Source organism: Penicillium psychrosexuale, assembly GCF_028828465.1.
Source record: "Penicillium psychrosexuale strain IBT 29551 chromosome Unknown utg000004l, whole genome shotgun sequence".
Lineage (NCBI taxonomy): Eukaryota > Fungi > Ascomycota > Eurotiomycetes > Eurotiales > Aspergillaceae > Penicillium > Penicillium psychrosexuale.
Window position 1 is genome coordinate 494326 of NW_026643189.1, and position 17329 is coordinate 511654.

The 17329-nt window shown below is 47.7% G+C and overlaps 5 protein-coding genes across 5 annotated transcripts; 2 read left to right on the top strand and 3 right to left on the bottom strand.

The window, feature by feature from the left end:
* Positions 1 to 1786: 1786 nt before the first annotated feature.
* Positions 1787 to 2056, top strand: N7518_005995 (uncharacterized protein; the record flags this gene model as incomplete). Its single annotated transcript, XM_057186922.1, has 1 exon — positions 1787 to 2056. The coding sequence occupies one exon, from the start codon at positions 1787 to 1789 to the stop codon at positions 2054 to 2056; it is 270 nt and encodes an 89-aa protein (XP_057038625.1).
* Positions 2057 to 3499: 1443 nt separating this feature from the next.
* On the bottom strand, positions 3500 to 7578 carry N7518_005996 (ABC transporter B family protein; the record flags this gene model as incomplete). The annotated part of the gene is made up of 9 exons (XM_057186923.1): positions 3500 to 3510; positions 3566 to 3813; positions 3898 to 4751; positions 4805 to 5204; positions 5437 to 5670; positions 5717 to 6152; positions 6203 to 6999; positions 7176 to 7297; positions 7348 to 7578. Coding segments are annotated over 9 exons (3333 nt in total), but the record flags the coding sequence as incomplete, so codon positions are not given.
* A 760-nt stretch (positions 7579 to 8338) lies between these two features.
* N7518_005997 (cytochrome P450) lies at positions 8339 to 10049 on the bottom strand (the record flags this gene model as incomplete). Its single annotated transcript, XM_057186924.1, has 7 exons — positions 8339 to 8516; positions 8592 to 8752; positions 8852 to 9019; positions 9094 to 9232; positions 9287 to 9458; positions 9515 to 9910; positions 10043 to 10049. 7 exons carry the CDS (start codon positions 10047 to 10049, stop codon positions 8339 to 8341), a joined length of 1221 nt encoding a protein of 406 aa, XP_057038627.1.
* Positions 10050 to 10975: 926 nt separating this feature from the next.
* On the bottom strand, positions 10976 to 12864 carry N7518_005998 (putative C6 transcription factor RosA-like; the record flags this gene model as incomplete). The annotated part of the gene is made up of 4 exons (XM_057186925.1): positions 10976 to 12071; positions 12121 to 12348; positions 12402 to 12707; positions 12755 to 12864. The coding sequence occupies 4 exons, from the start codon at positions 12862 to 12864 to the stop codon at positions 10976 to 10978; spliced, it is 1740 nt and encodes a 579-aa protein (XP_057038628.1).
* A 3460-nt stretch (positions 12865 to 16324) lies between these two features.
* Positions 16325 to 16768, top strand: N7518_005999 (CVNH domain-containing protein; the record flags this gene model as incomplete). Its single annotated transcript, XM_057186926.1, has 2 exons — positions 16325 to 16457; positions 16572 to 16768. 2 exons carry the CDS (start codon positions 16325 to 16327, stop codon positions 16766 to 16768), a joined length of 330 nt encoding a protein of 109 aa, XP_057038629.1.
* Between the last annotated feature and the right edge of the window lie 561 nt (positions 16769 to 17329).

Below are 17329 nucleotides of genomic sequence, written 5' to 3' on the forward strand. Positions count from 1 at the left end.
GCAGGACATTAGTAAAATCCAGGGATATTGATCGTGCGTACTAATAGCAGCCTCTTTGCCGCGGACATTCCATTACCGTGTTGTGCTGCGTCTGCGAGTTCTACAAAATCCAGAGTTGCCTATCGCCATCAACAAGGCAGTTCACATTAGGCTCAGAGTCCATGAGCTTTCTCGTTAAATTCTTTGAGTGTCCCCTTTTTACCAAGTCTATATTCTCGACCTGCCATCGCAATACCTCCATCGAGTCTTTCTTAGGGAGTGAGAACGTCACGCCGGGGCAAGAGATAGTCACTTTCGAACGATCCATATACCCTCGATCACTGGAATACAACACACCTTCAAATTAAGATCCCACCCGTTCTAAGTGGCCTATCTTATCCTTCACCTCGTGGTTCTACAACTTAATATCTTTTTTCCCGGAGGAACCGCCAGCCGAATATACCTGGGCATCATGGCTTCCCTTTCTTTACAAGGGTATGTTTCCACCTTTGGTCACGACTCACTGTCAATGCTTATGGCTAAGTGGACAGATTGATGGATACCACCAACCCAGATACAAGACCTACGAATCCGCCCCGCATCATAATCCTAATGGAATACAGAGGGATGTTAGAGTGTTACCCCGTGGCTCAAACCTTCCTCCTCTTTTATGCTAAGATGGATGATGGAACTTGCAAGACTGTGCGTATTGAACTATGTCGGATATTGGAAGGAGACAGATCGTCGTGCTTGCTGGACCGAAATATAAGCCGCCAGGCGAAACACATATTGCCGTCTGGGGAGTGGAGTTTCTTGGAAGATCGATGTACGAGGAAGTGACAGCGGCTGTAAGCTAGTCATCCGAAGAATATAATGACCAAGTTCATAGAGATTTGAGTTTTCGTAAAGAAATCGAAGATGAGCTTAAATACACTATCAACTTGAGATGGTAGAAGGTGGGTGACGTCGATTTCAGCGTCTACAAAAAGACGCGATTTGCTCATACGTTTCATCAATGGCATTGGACCCTCATCATTCGGGTCCGTTGTGATATATGCTTACCTAGCGGGAAAAGATTCTTTGGTAGTACAAGTAAGGGTGAGTTACTTTCACGGATGACTTCCTACTCCGAAGAGATGACTAGAACTGGATGTCAGTCGCCATTTTAGAGGAACAGAATCATAACAGTAAAGATGACCCGATCATGCTGCCGAGCCTCCATCTTCAAGCTTAACCAAGGCAACGTCCGTGTGTGTGAATTCCATGATAAGTTTGCCGATTACCCTGCCAGGCAGGGAACCTATGAGCAGTAACAGTAATAAAATTGGAGCCCAAATTGATTTGAACAAGGACACCTGAGGATGAACGCATTGACTCTGCTTTGAGATTTATACCAGAGCTTGAAGGGAAGAGCAAAGAGCATCACAATTTCATTAAGTAATGTTGAATGACCTGGCAATGTTTGTCCTGTTTGATAGGCTTCATTCAACTAGATCACACTCTCCTCTCTTACATCTCACAGCATCATCACTTGGCTGGTCACAGCAATACCCTCTCTGCTATGATCCACGACCACACCGGCACTACACTGTTTGACTAGCGCTACCGCGACCGCCTTTAAAATCAATCCCAGCTACGCCACTGCTACATTCTAGATTCCTAGTCCTATTGAGCAACGACAGTACCGTCTCTTGAATCATCCTCAGCCTCTTCACTGCTTCATACCCGCCCACGCTATATCAATCACACTCTCGCCACACTACTACCAGCTCTTCTGCCGCGCTCGATCAACTACATTATCGCCAGGATGAGCCGGAGTACCGAGGGTGCGGAGAGTGCGGAGGGTGCCGCCAGCGAAAATATCATTGCCATAGAGATTGTGGCTAAAGAGCATCATGAGCTCTTCTTCCAGCTCAAAGCCTCAGTGAGGATGTTCGTGGGAAACCGAATCGACCGACGTGCGCTCGAGAAAACAACCGACAAACTAGAGGACAAGAGCAAACAAGACAAGAGCGTCCGGATTTCAGAAATGAGCTTGGAGGACGTGGAACAGTGCCTAGGCATGATATGGAGATGAACTAGAGTCTAAAGGTGGCTCAGGTGACGCAGATCAGACGCCGAAGAAAAGAATCGAAATAATGAAGCAAATATGCTCTATCTACGTCAACTCTCGTCCCGAGCTAGGAGCGACAAATACACCCGGGAATCAAGTGAAAGAGAAAATGAAGTGAGAGTGAGAGTGAAGTGAGAGTGGATTCTTTTTTTGGGTCGATTTTATGTTGTCATTCTTCTCTCACTCTCTCTTTTTCTCTTGTGTGTCCAGAGAAAGATTGCCTCAAAAATGGTTGGGGTTTACATTGGCCAGTCAACTCAATCTCTACCTCGAGTGGCCCAGAGAATTTTCTCAAGAGAGGGAAATATGGCGCTAGTCCTACGGTCGAAAGGAACGGTATAACCCTACCATTAATTCTACGACATCTTACTGGACACACCAGGACAAGGCGAAGGGATTCCGTGTTGACATCCCAGATGCTATTGCATGATCTGGCAGAACGTGTCTGGATTACACTTGATAAGGCCAAGAAGGTCAAGGTCCCGAAGAAAAATGCCCATCAACGTTAAAAAATGGGCGTCTGTGCCAACGATGGCATATTATCTATGAAATTGTGGTGCTTTTCTCTGTCGGTCACATGGAATGGGATAAGGAGCAAACGCATATGATCACAATCTGGCAGCTCCGAGCTAGTCATCTAGTGGTCATGTTTCATACATTCCTGTGGTGACTGCTGATACCACTCCCTCGTCTATCCGATTGACGCGATCCTCAGACGCCTCATCGCGCAAGCCGTGGTAGCCGTCCCTGACAACCCTAGGTTGCCGAGGGTCCGCTACTGCGAACTCTATTCAAACAACAGGACCGTCTCATCGGGTGTGGTAGACGCCGGAGAGTGATAGAGTCCAGCAATCCCTGTACGAAAAGTACGAAAACGGACAGCTATCATCTTTAGGTCCAGCGAGGAAGAAGAAGCAGACCGCAAGAAACGAATCACACAAAAGACATCGAGCCAGGTTATTAAGGAGTCTCTGGTTCTCCGAGTTGCAAATTCTACCCATCCCATTGTGTTATTTCTCTGGAGATCTTTTCTTTGATCACCAAATATCTCCAACAAGAATGGCCCACAACAAAAGACACAGATATAATTGACCCTGGAGCTATACACGACCATTTTTATCCCACAGCGCCAGGTCAATGGCATATGGGAGATAAATTATTCTCCTTATTCCTTTGTACGCATTGAGAAGTATCATTTGCATAGTTTGCAGGAAGGGCAGATGGTTTTGCTTTCTCTCCTTGTACTTAGCATTTGGTCGAAAATGCACTCATTCTCTGAATTGATCTGGCACGTAACATTCTCGTTCTCTAGTCCGACCTCTCCAAGCTCTGCAACTTCACCAACTCAAAATATCTCCCCCTTAGCTCCATCAACTCTTGGTGCGTCCCCTGTTCCACAATATTACCTTTATGCAACACTATAAGCGTAAGTTAGTCTCTGCATTGTAAACAGAATCGATATTTGTTTCTTACCGTAAATACAATCGGCCTTCTGCACCGTGCTTATCCGATGCGCAACGGCGACCGTCGTTCGGCCTTGAGCCGCCGCATTCAGTGCATCCTGGACGACCTTTTCAGACTCCGAATCGAGCGCGGAAGTCGCTTCGTCTAGGAGGAGGATACGTGGATCGCGAAGAAGCGCTCGCGCAATGGCTATTCGTTGTTGCTGTCCGCCAGAGAGCATGCCGCCCCTCGCTCCTACCACTGTCGAGAAGCCGTCACTGAGCTGGGCGTTAGTAGGTATTCATTTCAGGTCAGAAATAGAAAAGCAGAGCCGGAGGGTGCAAGGGAAAGGGGTGGCTTACGGCAGAGATAAGATGAAGTCGTAGATATTGGCATCCTTGCACGCTTTGATGATTTTCTCCTCGGAAACATCCTCGTCGTTGGTTCCCAGGGTGATATTCTCCCTGATGGTTCCTTGATATAGCGTCGGCTCTTGACTAACCAGAGCAAGGTGGCTCCTGTAGCTCTTGACATTCAATCTGGAAATGTCTTTCCCATCAACCAATATCTGCCCCGCTTCAGGATCAAAGAACCGCTCCAGCAAAGCAATGATGGTGCTCTTGCCACATCCACTCGCTCCCACCAGACCTATGTATTGGCCCGGTTGAATGCTCAAGCTCAAGCCGCTAACAACCACCCTCTCCGGTCTGTTGGGGTATCGGAAATAAATATTTCGCAACTCTAAGCTGCCGTCCATTTTCGTTAACAGCTCGCCGGTTTCTTGGCGGGCGTCAATCTTGACAGGCCGGTCCAATAACGTTTTAATATCCTGGGCCGCCTGGCGAGACTTGCTCATATCAGGCGCGAAGGAGAAAATAGCCCCGGCGCTGAATGCGCCTACGACAATAGCCGCATAAGCGATGAAGAACTGCACCATAGAATAGCCTTCATGGATGATGAGACTTCCTCCATACCAGAAAGCTAACGCGATGCAGAGAAAGTTAGCCGACTGTGAGGCTGCATAGAGCGCTGATGACTTGAGTGTTGAAACCACCGATTTCTGTCGCTGGGCTTCCAATATGTTGTGATACTCTTGCTGTACATGGTTTTCGAGATTTAGCGATGCAACCGTCTTGATGGCAGAACTTGCCTCACACGCGTAAGTTGCTGAAGCTGTATACGCCGCCTTCGACTGTCGAGCCATTTCCCCGAGGATCTTGAGTCGGACGAGACCACAAGTAAGAACAATTGAATGGTTGCGGTACAAACCAGTCCCAGCTTCCAACCTATCGCAATCGATACAGCCACGCCAGCAATTAAAGTCGTTGAGACAACGAAGATGGAGCCTAGAGTCACACCACTCATTCCCGCAAGGTTGGTAGCATCCGTGGACAACGAGGATGTAAGTGAACCGGCTGAGAACTTGGCTTTATCGAACATGGAAATATCCTGATAGAGCATTGCGCGGAAAGAACGGTCTCTGGCACGGTGAATCAGGCGCTCGGAGCAGTAGGCGAAACAGAGACCCGATGCTCCCCAGCCCAAGGATGCAGTACAGCCCAGCATCAGATACATCACACTCCAGAAGTTGACATCATGACGTAGCGTTTCATACATATCAGGCGGCAACGACATTGCCGCGATTGTCTTGCCGTAGAACACGGCCTGTCTAGGGAATGGTCAGTATCGATATTCTGCACAGCGTGGGAATAGAGTCTTACGTGGGATTTCCAGCGCCTGTGATAATTGAAAAGAACAGACCCCAGAGCATGGTAAGCGTTTCTTCCTTGTTAAAGTTGGCGACGAACTTGATTAGCTCCCATAAGGAGTATTTGTAGTCGGTCTCTTGCTCGGAATCTCCCTCCCGGTCTTCGGCTCCCCGGTGCTGCTATATCTCGTACGTATATATGTTAGACTCTTTGCCCTCGTCTTTTAAGTCGGGAAGCTCAGGGTCTGTGTCGAGGGCAGAATTTCCTTCGCTGATGACGATACTCTTTTCAGTCGACATGCGCTGCTTCTCCACTAACTCGTAATACATCGATCGTTTCTCAAGTAGGTCGTTGTGGGTTCCTTGCTCGACAACACGTCCGTGGCACATAACAACAATATTTTCGGCCGCTGTAATAGTGGATAATCTGAATCATAGTCAGTTTGTGTCTCTAACACTAGTTTAATACATACTGGTGACTGATTGTGATCGTTGTCCGACCTTCCGCAGCAACATCAAGCGCCGCCTGTACCAGCCGCTCGGCCTGGGCGTCTAGAGCTGAAGTAGCCTCATCCAGCAGTAAGACCTTCGGATTGCTGATAATAGCCCGTGCAATGGCAACTCGCTGTTTTTGTCCACCCGAAAGTAATGAACCTCTTTCGCCAACATCAGTATCGAATCCGTCCGGCAAGGCGGAGATAAATTCAAAACAGTTCGCTTTCTTTGCGGCGTCAAACACAAGCTTTTCTATTACAGTATGAGGGGAGTTTTCGTGTCCAGTACCTATCAGACCAAACCTGATATTTTCGAATACTGTCGTGGCGAAGAGAGTGGGCTGTTGCGTGACGATCGCGACTTGTTGGCGTAACCATTGTAAATTTAGAGACGGGATATCGTGGCCATCGAGCACTATGGTGGTATCATTAGCACGGTCCATTCTTCACAAGAAAAAGCCTCACATATTTCGCCACTTATTGGTTCATAAAACCTCTCAATCAGACCCGCCAATGTACTTTTCCCACAGCCAGAAGCACCAACGATGGCGGTCGTCTTTCCAGCTGCAAATAGAAGATTTATCTCAACTAAAGTCAGTACGTCCGGTCTAGAAGGGTAAACATGGCGAATGTTCCTGAGCTCTATTGTCCCAGACACAGCTTGTAGCTTGCTTCCTGTGGAGGATGATGGATCTAGTGGTGACTTCCTGGACACGGTTGCAAGGATTTTTCTTGTTGCTGCCACACCGGTCGCAAACGCTTGGAAGTTGGGTGCTATATTACCAAACGTGAACGCTCCAGTTAGCGTAGCAAGGATAATGGTTATCAGAGCTCCTAATTCGATATCGCCAACAACAAGATAACGAGACCCTTGCCAAAATGTCAGTCCGTAGGTCCAAAATATAACCCCATTCATGATGGCCATCATAGCTGCAAGAGCAATGCGACTTCTTAGACCATAATCCTCTACCTCGGTGAGAAATTTCCGATACCGATCGGCCAGCTTGTCTTTGATCCCAAATGCAGTAACGTGTCTGGTTGAACTGATTGCCTCCTCGGCAGCTGTCGACCCGTCTGCATATGCCGATAAAGACATGTTGGTACACTTAACCATAAACGAAGAGCATATACTCATCGATCCTGTTTCTGCCACTATAGCAGATATCAAGATAAGAGCCATGCGCCAGCTTTTAACGAAGCTGATGATGAAAGCCGTGCAAAAATTGGCACAGGAGTCAGAGAAAGCTTGCCCGTCAACGAATCTTGGATCAGATTCATATCAGCAGTGATTCTGGTTGTTATTTCTCCGGCTCCCAGGACATCAAAAAAAGCTATGTTTTGGCGGAGGATAGCGGCGAGATATTTCTCTCGCAGTCGTTGCGTCATATTTTCTCCTCCTATCATGAATCCGGCTGTGGAGATGTACACCGCGACAAACCGTCCGATGGCGATGTATACATAATACAGGGCGAATCTTGCGACCAGGGATGAGAGGTGAGAGCCCGAAGACGTCCCCAGGAAGAACTCCTTGAATGCTTGGGCCAGGCCCCCTATAAAGAGCTAGATGACGGGAATTAGCTTGGAAGATTGAATGTTTGCGGAGAGCTCACAAAAGATATGGGTTGGAGTGCCCCTCCAATTATCGCTGCAATTGAGCTGATGGCCAGGACAAGTAGCTCATAGGTTGTTGCACATGTATATAAAAGGCCCAGGCGACTCATCTGGGGCTCTGGAGTGTGTATTTGGCGCTTGAGAATCTCTTTCTCGTGTTCTTTTAACTGCAGACTAGGCGTCACAGGGGAGGAAGAGCCCGCGCTCGCGTATGCGCCTTGGTTTGACATTCCGATGGTATGGCCCTCGAGAACACAGGCTTGTCGACAGTGACACGACTTAGTGCTTCAGAAGTTACTCCAAGAGGATAGTGAACATGATGTATACTCTCCTACTATACTTGTCCGACCAATCACAGACGACCTTCACTGGCCACTCATAATGACTCATATCACATCATAACGAACTAGTTCATTAGCTAACTAACTAGTTTATTCCGTCATATCATATCTCAGAAGCTTGCAAGGATGGGAGGAATTGTAACACAGCTACCTCTGTCCTGTGCTACAAATCTCCCGGTGGAGTAGTATCAAACCCAAATCTACTAACCGTGCTTCCCGCTTCCCGAACCCTAATAGAGCCCACTCGGGATCTTGTAACCGGTCACATGCTTAATGTGCATCGGCGGGTGTAACAGCGTACGAAATAGAGTCGCACAATCTCAGATCGGGATTCAGGGGTAAACTTATGATCTGCAGCAGATCCCCGGTCCATATTAGGACTAGGGTGAGTTTGAAAGGATGCGCCAAGACGATGCTCTGGCCTACTATTTAAGGTTGTGGGATAGTTATGCTGGATCATATAGCAGTAGTTACATCAATTTTAGTTCCTTGTATTCAATGTCACAGACATATATATAGTGTGAGACAGTTGCTGTGCCTCTCTTGGAGAATGCGAATGCAGCGCTATACCCCTTTTAGGAGTAACCGAATAATTTGCAGCATTAGCCATCGTTCGCAAATATGAATATCACTAGAACTATCTTTCCGGTCACATTTCCCTAGTTGGAACCTTTTCCCTAGCTCTGAACCTCACAGGAAGCGATGGCTTCCACCACATAACATGCATCCTACTCTCCTTTTCCCAATCCAGCGCCGAGTCCAGCAATTCCAGATCAAAGGCATAGAACAATTTAGCAAGAATACTACACATTTCCACGTATGCGAAACTGTAATGTCGATCAGTAAACATTTACCACCAAATACTCAAGTGAAGAAAGGTATCCAATAAAGTAGAAACTTACTTCCGGCCCAGACAACCACGCGGACCAAGGGAAAACGGCTGACTAGCTTCTTTAAGATCAGTGTTAGCGGGATCGAGCCAGCGAGAGGGTTTGAAAACGTAAGGGTCGTGGAAGTATCGTGGATCGTGGGTGACTGTCCAAGCGCTCGTGTAAACTTCCGTCTGTGGAAAGTTTGAATATCAGCATACATATAACTCCTAGCCTTGAGCTAGCAGTGACAGAATAAACTCAGCTTACTCCACGGGGAATATACACGCCACCAAGAAGCCCTGGGATGCAGGCGGGTAGATGCGTAGACTTTCTGAGATGACAGCCTGGAGGTAAGGTAGCTGCTGCGCAGCCGTGGCGTTGATATCCGATATATTGTTGAAGCAGGCGCGGATTTCCTTGCACAGCTCCGCATGGACGGAGGGATTTTTAAGGATGTACTAGGTAGTAGCGGCTAGGAAAGTTGCGACTGACTCTCCACCGGCGATGCTGTAATCGGATTAGGTTTATAGACGGTAAGTAAGGGAAAGAACTCTGCTGACATTAGAGTAGAGGCATGTGCAGTCATTTCTTCCTTCCCAACCTCGCCGTTCTCCACCTTCTCGACGAGATTGGTGAGGAGGTCTTTTCGAGACGACTGACTCTCAAGTCTCCTGTATTCAAATAAGCTTATGTCCTTGAGCACATAACAGAAAACGTGGACTCACCGCGCGACTTTGTCACGACTGAACTGCGAATGCCGATTCCGTACCGAGAACGTCAGTTTAGGGAGAATGAAAACCCCGATATAGTAAAAGAGCGGATAACGGCGGAGATTATCGACCAGGGTGACGATAAAGACATGAGATGTCACCATCTCACTCCAATGATGAGGTTTGCCTTGGATTCGTTAGCCATTGATGTCCCATCTCGTACAGTAACCACCCAAGACGCACCGTTCTCAATGCAATGGAAAGTCTCCCCGAAAGCCATCTCACCCACGATATCAAAAGCCAACATCTCAAACCACTTGCTCAAATTCAGCCCCTCCTCCCGCGTCCCCCGTTCCCCTACCTTCTCAATAAACTCATCTATACAACTCTGCACAATAGACTCCTGCTCCACAAGAGCCTTCGTCGAGAAAGCCGGCGTCAGAGATTTCCGCATACGGGAATGAACGTGCGGATTCCGTTCCGAGGCAATACACAGCGAGTCGAAGCCTGATCCGAACATCTCGTAGAACTCGCTTTTCACCATTGTGGTTGTTCCCCCGACCGGGTGTCCGTAGATGGATTTCCAGGATTCGGCTGAGGCGAAGGAGAGTTCGTTCGGTGAGACGCGGACTATGTCGCCTGATGATGGGATTTGTTAGTGCTGTTTTTTTTTTGTGTGTGTGAGGGTTTGGGTTAGGGTGTGTAGTTACCATACTTTTTGTGTGCTTTGTCGATGGCGACATGGAATCTTCCTCCCATTGAGTGTCTTACTCGCCATAGCTGGTTTTGGGATCAGTTATTGTTTAATTCGGGCAGGATAAACTAGGTGAGACATACTAGAGATGCGCGTCCGAGTAATGGACCGGGAATCTTGGCTAGTGGGTGGAAATATTCATTGTAAAATGCAATTGAGGTCCAGTAGAGGATCTATTCGGCGTCAGATATTGTCATTTTCTTTTTTTCCCGCGCTGGGAGATCGCTGTACTAAGAGAATGAGAAGCTTTGTGGTAAGTCCAGAGCCTGCAAAGGTTCTTGCGATGACATGGCGAATACCAAAGAAACTGAGTGAGAATGATGATTGTACTAGAATACTCCAAATATAATAGACGACTTCCACATAGAGGGGCAAGGCAGCTGTTGGGAGCTGTCGGCTCGAAAATCCCAGATTTGCAAGAATGGGTACTTCAATCGCTCCTTCATGCGGTGATATCCAGATTGGGAACTCCGGGTGAGATTAGTCCGCGTCTTTCAACAGCCAACGACAGTCCCAGGCCCAGGCCCAATACCCATAGTGGAGTACATATATCAATACCCTACATATATATATCAATGAAAATACCAGGTTGGGACAATTCCCTCAGCTTGCAATTGTGACCGGGTATAAAAACCAAACCGATAAAATCAGAGACAAGATCACACATTAACGCTCATGCTCAACAAAACAAGGTCCGAATATAGGTAGTCAGGTCGTGAAACGAAACACTCGTATAATGATCCAAGGTAAATCACATGTTCTGCAGGTCCAATTCCATGTAGAACATAATTCCGTAGACTTCATATTTTCAAAAATGAGAGACATTATATCTTCGAATTCCCTGGTATTCAATAGCCAGAATCCGACTGACCAATCCTGCTCAGGGTGGTAGTCGAAATTTCCATTTTTTTTCTTTTCCTTTCGTATAAATAACTCAGCACAGCAGACAATCAGGTCCAAAGTGAAGTGGGCGCAGCCAAGCCCGGCATTTCAAACGGGTGTGGCTGTGGATAGACCTCCATATTGAGACCGAGTGTGCTATCTGTGCGCGGCAAGCTGGCGCACAGCCCGTCGCCATACGGCGGGGTGTAAGCCGCTGGATGAGGGATGGAAGGATGATGGGCGTGGCTATGACCCATATCCGAGACACCGAGGTTGGGGTCCTGGCTATCGATGAGCTGTGGGGAGGGCGGGTAGAGAGAATGTGGGGTTGCAGAGGCATAGGCGTCTTGGACGGGAAAGGAAGAATTGGCAATAGTGACGGCAGGAGGGGAATGCAAAGGTGGGGTATACGCGGCGTAAGAAGTCGAGGCGGAAGCAGGTGAGGAGGAGGCGACGAGCGAGTACTCGTGCAGATTATGGTGAAAAGGGCTGGGTGGGCCCGGAGAGTAATGGTCGACGGATGAGCGGGGGGACCAGGGGAGGTTGCAGCGGCTGCGATGGCGGGCGACGATTCCGCGGGGCAGATCCATGAGTTCTAGGGGTAGACGCAAATCGGGGTTGAAGGGGTCTGCGGCGTGGTGGGTGGCTATTATGCGGTAGATCTCTTCTATGGGACCGATGAGTAAGGCGCCTAGGTATGCGCCGCCCATCTCTGGGAAGAGGCCGTCGAGAGAGATGCCGACGGCGAAGAATTGGGCGAGGATTGGGAGGGCGCTGATGTCTGATTCGCCGCGTCCGAGCATGGATGCTGGGAGCCAGAAGAACCAGCGGCGGATGGGTTGGACGCTTTCGAATGCTTGTGCGGTTGTTTGGTTAGGGAAGTCAGTGCGGAATTTCTGGGTGAATTTGATGAGGTCTCCTAGGCGTTCAAAGTGCTCGGGGTTGTGGGAAACGCGTTTCTGTGTCATTCGTAGGGCCTGGATAGTTTGGTCCAAATGTATCATGTCTTCGTCGGGGGCTTTGTAGACCCCGGGCATTGAAAAATCTGTGCTCATTCTTCGTTGGGTTTCTATCGACTGTGCAATATCTGACTCTTGCTTCCAATATGGATGCATGGATTCCAGGACGCTGGAGATGCCGTGTTGCAAAGATGCCCAATTTTGACTGACCTGGTGTTAGTCGGGATTCAAGGGAGATTACATATAACACTCACTGGTCTGTCGCCTGCCAGGATAAAAGAACCGAAGCCGCGAGAATTGCATCACAGTTCTCCTTCGAGAAAGACCCTAGAGCAGTCTGCAATCCTTGAAGAGCCGTGAGTCTACGACTGAAAGCCAGCTGCCTAGTCTCCTGGTCTCGCGTAAGAAAAGCAAGATTAAACGCCGAGAAGCTCAATATCGAGCTCATGACGAACTCGCTGCCAAGCGCAATAGCGAGGAAACTATAGAATGCACCCGTCAGCAAAGACCACCAACCAAGCTAGAGAGCACTCACTTCGGCATCTTCTGCGCCCACACCGTGCACCCACTTAGCCCTCGACGATGCAAATCAATAGAAGCCCCAATTATATAGTGAATCAAGCGCAAATCAGTGCGTGACAAGCCCGACCACCCAGCTCGTGGACACTGCAAGAGCTCCGGATACGGAGGCACGCCAGTGCGATGCCAATTGTCTATTTGCGTTTCGATCTCTGGCGACATGAGGAGGTCAGGACCCCGACCCGGGGCGGGGGGACTACCAGCTTGCGAGGCAACCGTATCCTGGTAGTCGCAGCGGCAGTTGTGCTTTGTGCAATTGCGGCTAGATGAGATTAGTAGGGAGATTCTGGTGGGGATTGCGGAACATACCATTGCGGAAAGGTCTCGTCGCATCGGATGTGTCTTCTCTTGCACGTTTTGCAGCCGTTACGGGACTTGGTGTGGCTCTTGCGCGGTGGACCGCCACCTGGACCGACCATTTTGGCCTTTTTGCTTGAGGGAGAACCGGGACTGGAGTCAAGGACTCCACAGGTGGTGTTGTAGCGAACGAGTTGATGGGCACGTCTGCCCTGTAGTTATAGAGGAAGGGAAGAGTCCAACAGGGTCTCCAAAAATAACTTGGGGGCGGTTGAGGTTTGGGGGATAAGTTGAATTAAGCACGTGGAGAATACGAGCCCTGGAGATCTTAAAGTGAAGATTAAGAAGGGAGATGGGGGAAGTAGAGGAGAAGGGAGGAAATCGTATTAGTCCAGGGTACGCAAGAGATATGATCTGACGGATTTAAATTTCGGATTCTCGAATTATTTTCCTAATTATTTCTAGTTCTTTTTCATTTCTGATGATCGAGATTTTGAGCCTCTGGGTACAGGGGGGAGGGGCAGTAAGCCCAGAAGGAATAAATAGAATAATCAAAAATGTCTACGTAAGTGAAAATAGAAAATAAAATCGAAAATACATAAGGAAAATAAAATAAATTAAAATAAAATAGGAGAAAACCCCAAAAAAGACCGTCTCATATAGCACTCAGTCATGTCGGGTGGGCCACATGGGTAGCTTATATAGCGGCCCTATAGGCTAGGCTATCCACTAGGCGCATGGGAGAGCAGGGATAGGTTCTACATTGCACAATCCATGTGGATATTATTTTATTTATTTCTATTTTATTTCATTTTTTAATTTCTTTAGCCGAACTAGACTAGCTGTTGGTAAGAACCGTCTAGCCTTGGATAGTTACTAAGGTTCCAGTTCTACAGATTACAGATACCATATCCAACATTGCAGCCCTGGAGGTTATAGATGATTACAAATAAGAAGGTCCACGGGTGACTTCAAGCTGATGCATCTATCCGTCTGTTTTTGACTTTTCTTTTTTTAAATCCTATCCCGCGTTCCAGAGAACAGAGTCAAAGCCAAGAGGATATACGCAGGGGCCTGTGACACCAGACCCCAGATTTCAAATGATAGAATATACAATGCAGGGAAATATACTCCGTACTACCGATCGACCCTTTGCCTCGCAAGGCTTTGGATCTGGCGGACCCTGGATTGTGGGTCGCTGTCAAGGGACACCGTTAACCCCGTTAGGAAAGAAGAGGAGTCAATCCTTGCGCTATCGTAGACGCCATTCCCCATGCAGTGCGAGTCTCGCTAAAGGGTCAAGCTTAGCTGACAGGCGGAAGTCGGCCGTTTCTACTCCGTACTCCGTCGGAGTCTATGAGTCAGATGGGGGATTAAACGCCGACCTCGGTGATATCACAACCGAAAGTGGACCAGGAAGGAAATTCTGTACAACAGTTATACAATATATATATAGGTATTTGTGTGAAAATTAAATGAAAAGAAAAAAGAAACAAACTCTACACCACTTGGAACCTGGGGATTGGAACCAACATGTGTACGTTTAGTCCCCGACCAGGGGGTGTAAGACCAGTCTCTCGGGATCACCGCACATCTCAATTTTTCTTTTTTTATTTCCTTTTGCGCATCCCTTATCCTGACACCCTAGACTGATTGACCTATTGCGATCGTTGCCCCAGGCCGGAACCACCCTACCTCCGTCTCCGGTGAAGTTACCACTGGGCTGGAACGTAGGGGAACCATGTCTGGCGAGCCTGAAAGTGTACAGCATACGTCAATAAGCCCGAAGTGGGCAATAGGTCTTGGGAGCCCGATGGTCTAGTCCCTGGCGTGCAGGGAGGAGAGAGACTTTATGAGATGGTTCCGCAGGAGTATTCAGGATGATCATAAAAAGAGAACCCGGTACATATATGGAATGGAATGTATTCATTCCAGGGCTTGGGCTGAGTCCAAAACGGTAGGAATGTCGCTTGGAATAGCATCATTCTAGCCGAGTCAGCATCTAAGAAATCTAAGTATATCTACGAAATACCGATCTAGAGGTTCAATGAATGCATATGTTGTATTTAGAACACCGCAGAGACCACGTTTTCTGGGGATTAGACGTAAAAGACATGTGTCTAAAGTCGGTGTGTGCCCCTTCCGATCTGGAAGGGCCCGGTCCCTATATTTCACGATGTACTGCAGCCATGCCGATGATTACTCCAAAGGATTATTTAGCTCACACGTGGCACCATAGTCGTACAGAGATTAGATCATCATCCTCAATCTCCCCTGTTTGACTGGTTTGACAGTGCAGAGCCGAATACGCTGCCTTCCTTTCAAGGCTTTCGGAAGATCCAATGGCGATCGCTGGACGGGCCACCGGAAATGTTCGGGCGACGCTAATTTCTCCGCAGATGTGAAGGAACACAAAATGCGATGGATCCAATCAGCAGCGATCAGTCTCGCTTGTCGCAACATCAGGCCAACCTTGGTATAGCTTGGGGGCCAAAAGTCCCGAGTGGGTTTGCTTTGATTTGATCAGCTTTATTGATTTATTGATTTGTTCTTTTTTTTTAGGCTAACCGTTTTGCGTCAGATTTCGGAATTGACGGGAGGGGATATTTAAATCTTTTTTTTCCCCTTCGCTTACCCTCTCCCTCTTGTGGAATTGCCAACATTGCGATCCCCGTGATATCAGAAGAGAGCGATCCTTGGAATCCAAGTGCCCCAACCAGAAAAACGAAATCACCTGAATCATGAAGTCCCCAGTTCCGCCTAACCCAGAAACACAGCCCGTGGGAGTGCAGCACGCTGACCAACTCTATTCTGCCAAGACTTGGGCTATCCTGGACTGGTGGGACTTTGCTTTCTTGTAGATCATAGATCAATATACAATACTGATCTAATGGAGGAATGGCCATAAATCATAGGATACGCTTACTTGTACATATTTATAGATGCATTTACGAAATATATTTCTATAAATTGCAGTGTAAAAGTCGAGATAAAATATAAAAATATAAACTTAAACTCCGTCCTTAGGAGACATACCACGTGAAGATCGACAATCTTGATTCCCAGTCCTAGTAACCTTGAAGTAACAAATCCTGGAGATATAAAATCCCAACCAAATAGAGTCCTTAGCGTCAACTTTGTTCCCAAGCCACCATCGTACCATCCCTGTGCTTCTTCTTGCCGGACAGAAACTAATGCCCGACAGCTACAAGTGAACGCGAGGTTGACAGCAGTTGTGCATGAGATCATTATGACCTTCCACTTGGGTAAAGACTACACTCTATTTTAGACACAACAGTAGCCCAGCAAGGAATCGTTCCTCGGCATCTCTGACATGGGGTACGCTGTTATACCATCAACCCCTTACCCCGGGTACCTATCATAATGAGAAAACCATGATGGCAGAGCCACCCGCATTCGCCATTCTAAATGGCCACAGTAGAATTTACACCATATCGATGTCATTAGAGGCAATAATCCGATACCTGCCATTCCTGCATATAATGAGCCTCACTTTCAAACTATATCACATCCTGTCGCATTTATCATCCTGTGTCTGATATTACTCTATTCCATTCCAGCATGGGCTTCCACAAATCATCAAATGGCATCAATGTCAAGGATAAGCACATCCTCACTGCTTACTGCCAGAAACCGGGCGGGGAAACTACATATTCAGAGCTAGATCTGGATGGATTCATTGGGGTAAATAAGGGTAAGGATCATCCAAACTCTGTTTGTTCTGTTCATGGTGTTTCCCTTATGCCCGAAACAGACCATACCATACTGTTATCTATATCTAATTCCAATACTAACATATAATCAATAGGACGATTGGCCTGGGGCGCTCACGACTTCTCAAAATGTGCACGCGACGTTGAACTCAAGCTAGAAGGCCCCGAAAACAATCCTATTCTGCACGCGAAATTCGATGATGGCCAAGGAAACGTGCAAGAAAGTGAGGTGAATCTGGCAGACTGTATCAAGAATATAGATGGTCGGCTGAATTATATGGAATGTTTCTAGTGGCAGGTTCGGCGGTGTTTGTTTCCTGTTTCCTGTTTCTTGTTTCGCCTCTCTCAAAGTGTGATTTAGAGAAGGGAATAAATCTGGTTTAACTCTTAGCTTCCCGTCATTTGGAAGTTAACCTTCCTAATATGCATAATGCAGGTAGGTCTCAGGTCTGAGTTGAGGCAAGCGTACCCCGGACGTGTACAAGATACCAAGAGAATATTACGACTGAGGCTGAAAATAATACCCGACAAAGTCAAAACCTATAACTGTAATCCTATTCAATATGTCCAAAGTATAATCCAAAGAAAGCCCGGTTCGCACCAACACAACACAACACCTGGACCTATAAGCAGTCCCAAATCCAGTCCACAATAACCTCCATCACACCATCCCAAGCCGCAAAAGGCATAGTCAGTAAGTTAGCCCAGACCAACAAAACCAACACACGGCCCAGGGCAACGGCACACTACGCAACACTAAGAACCAGACGCCCGGTACGCTACGGAGTACCTGTAGGTACATACATAGGTACATACATCGCACCCTGCATCAACGGTCTGTCATCGACACCTA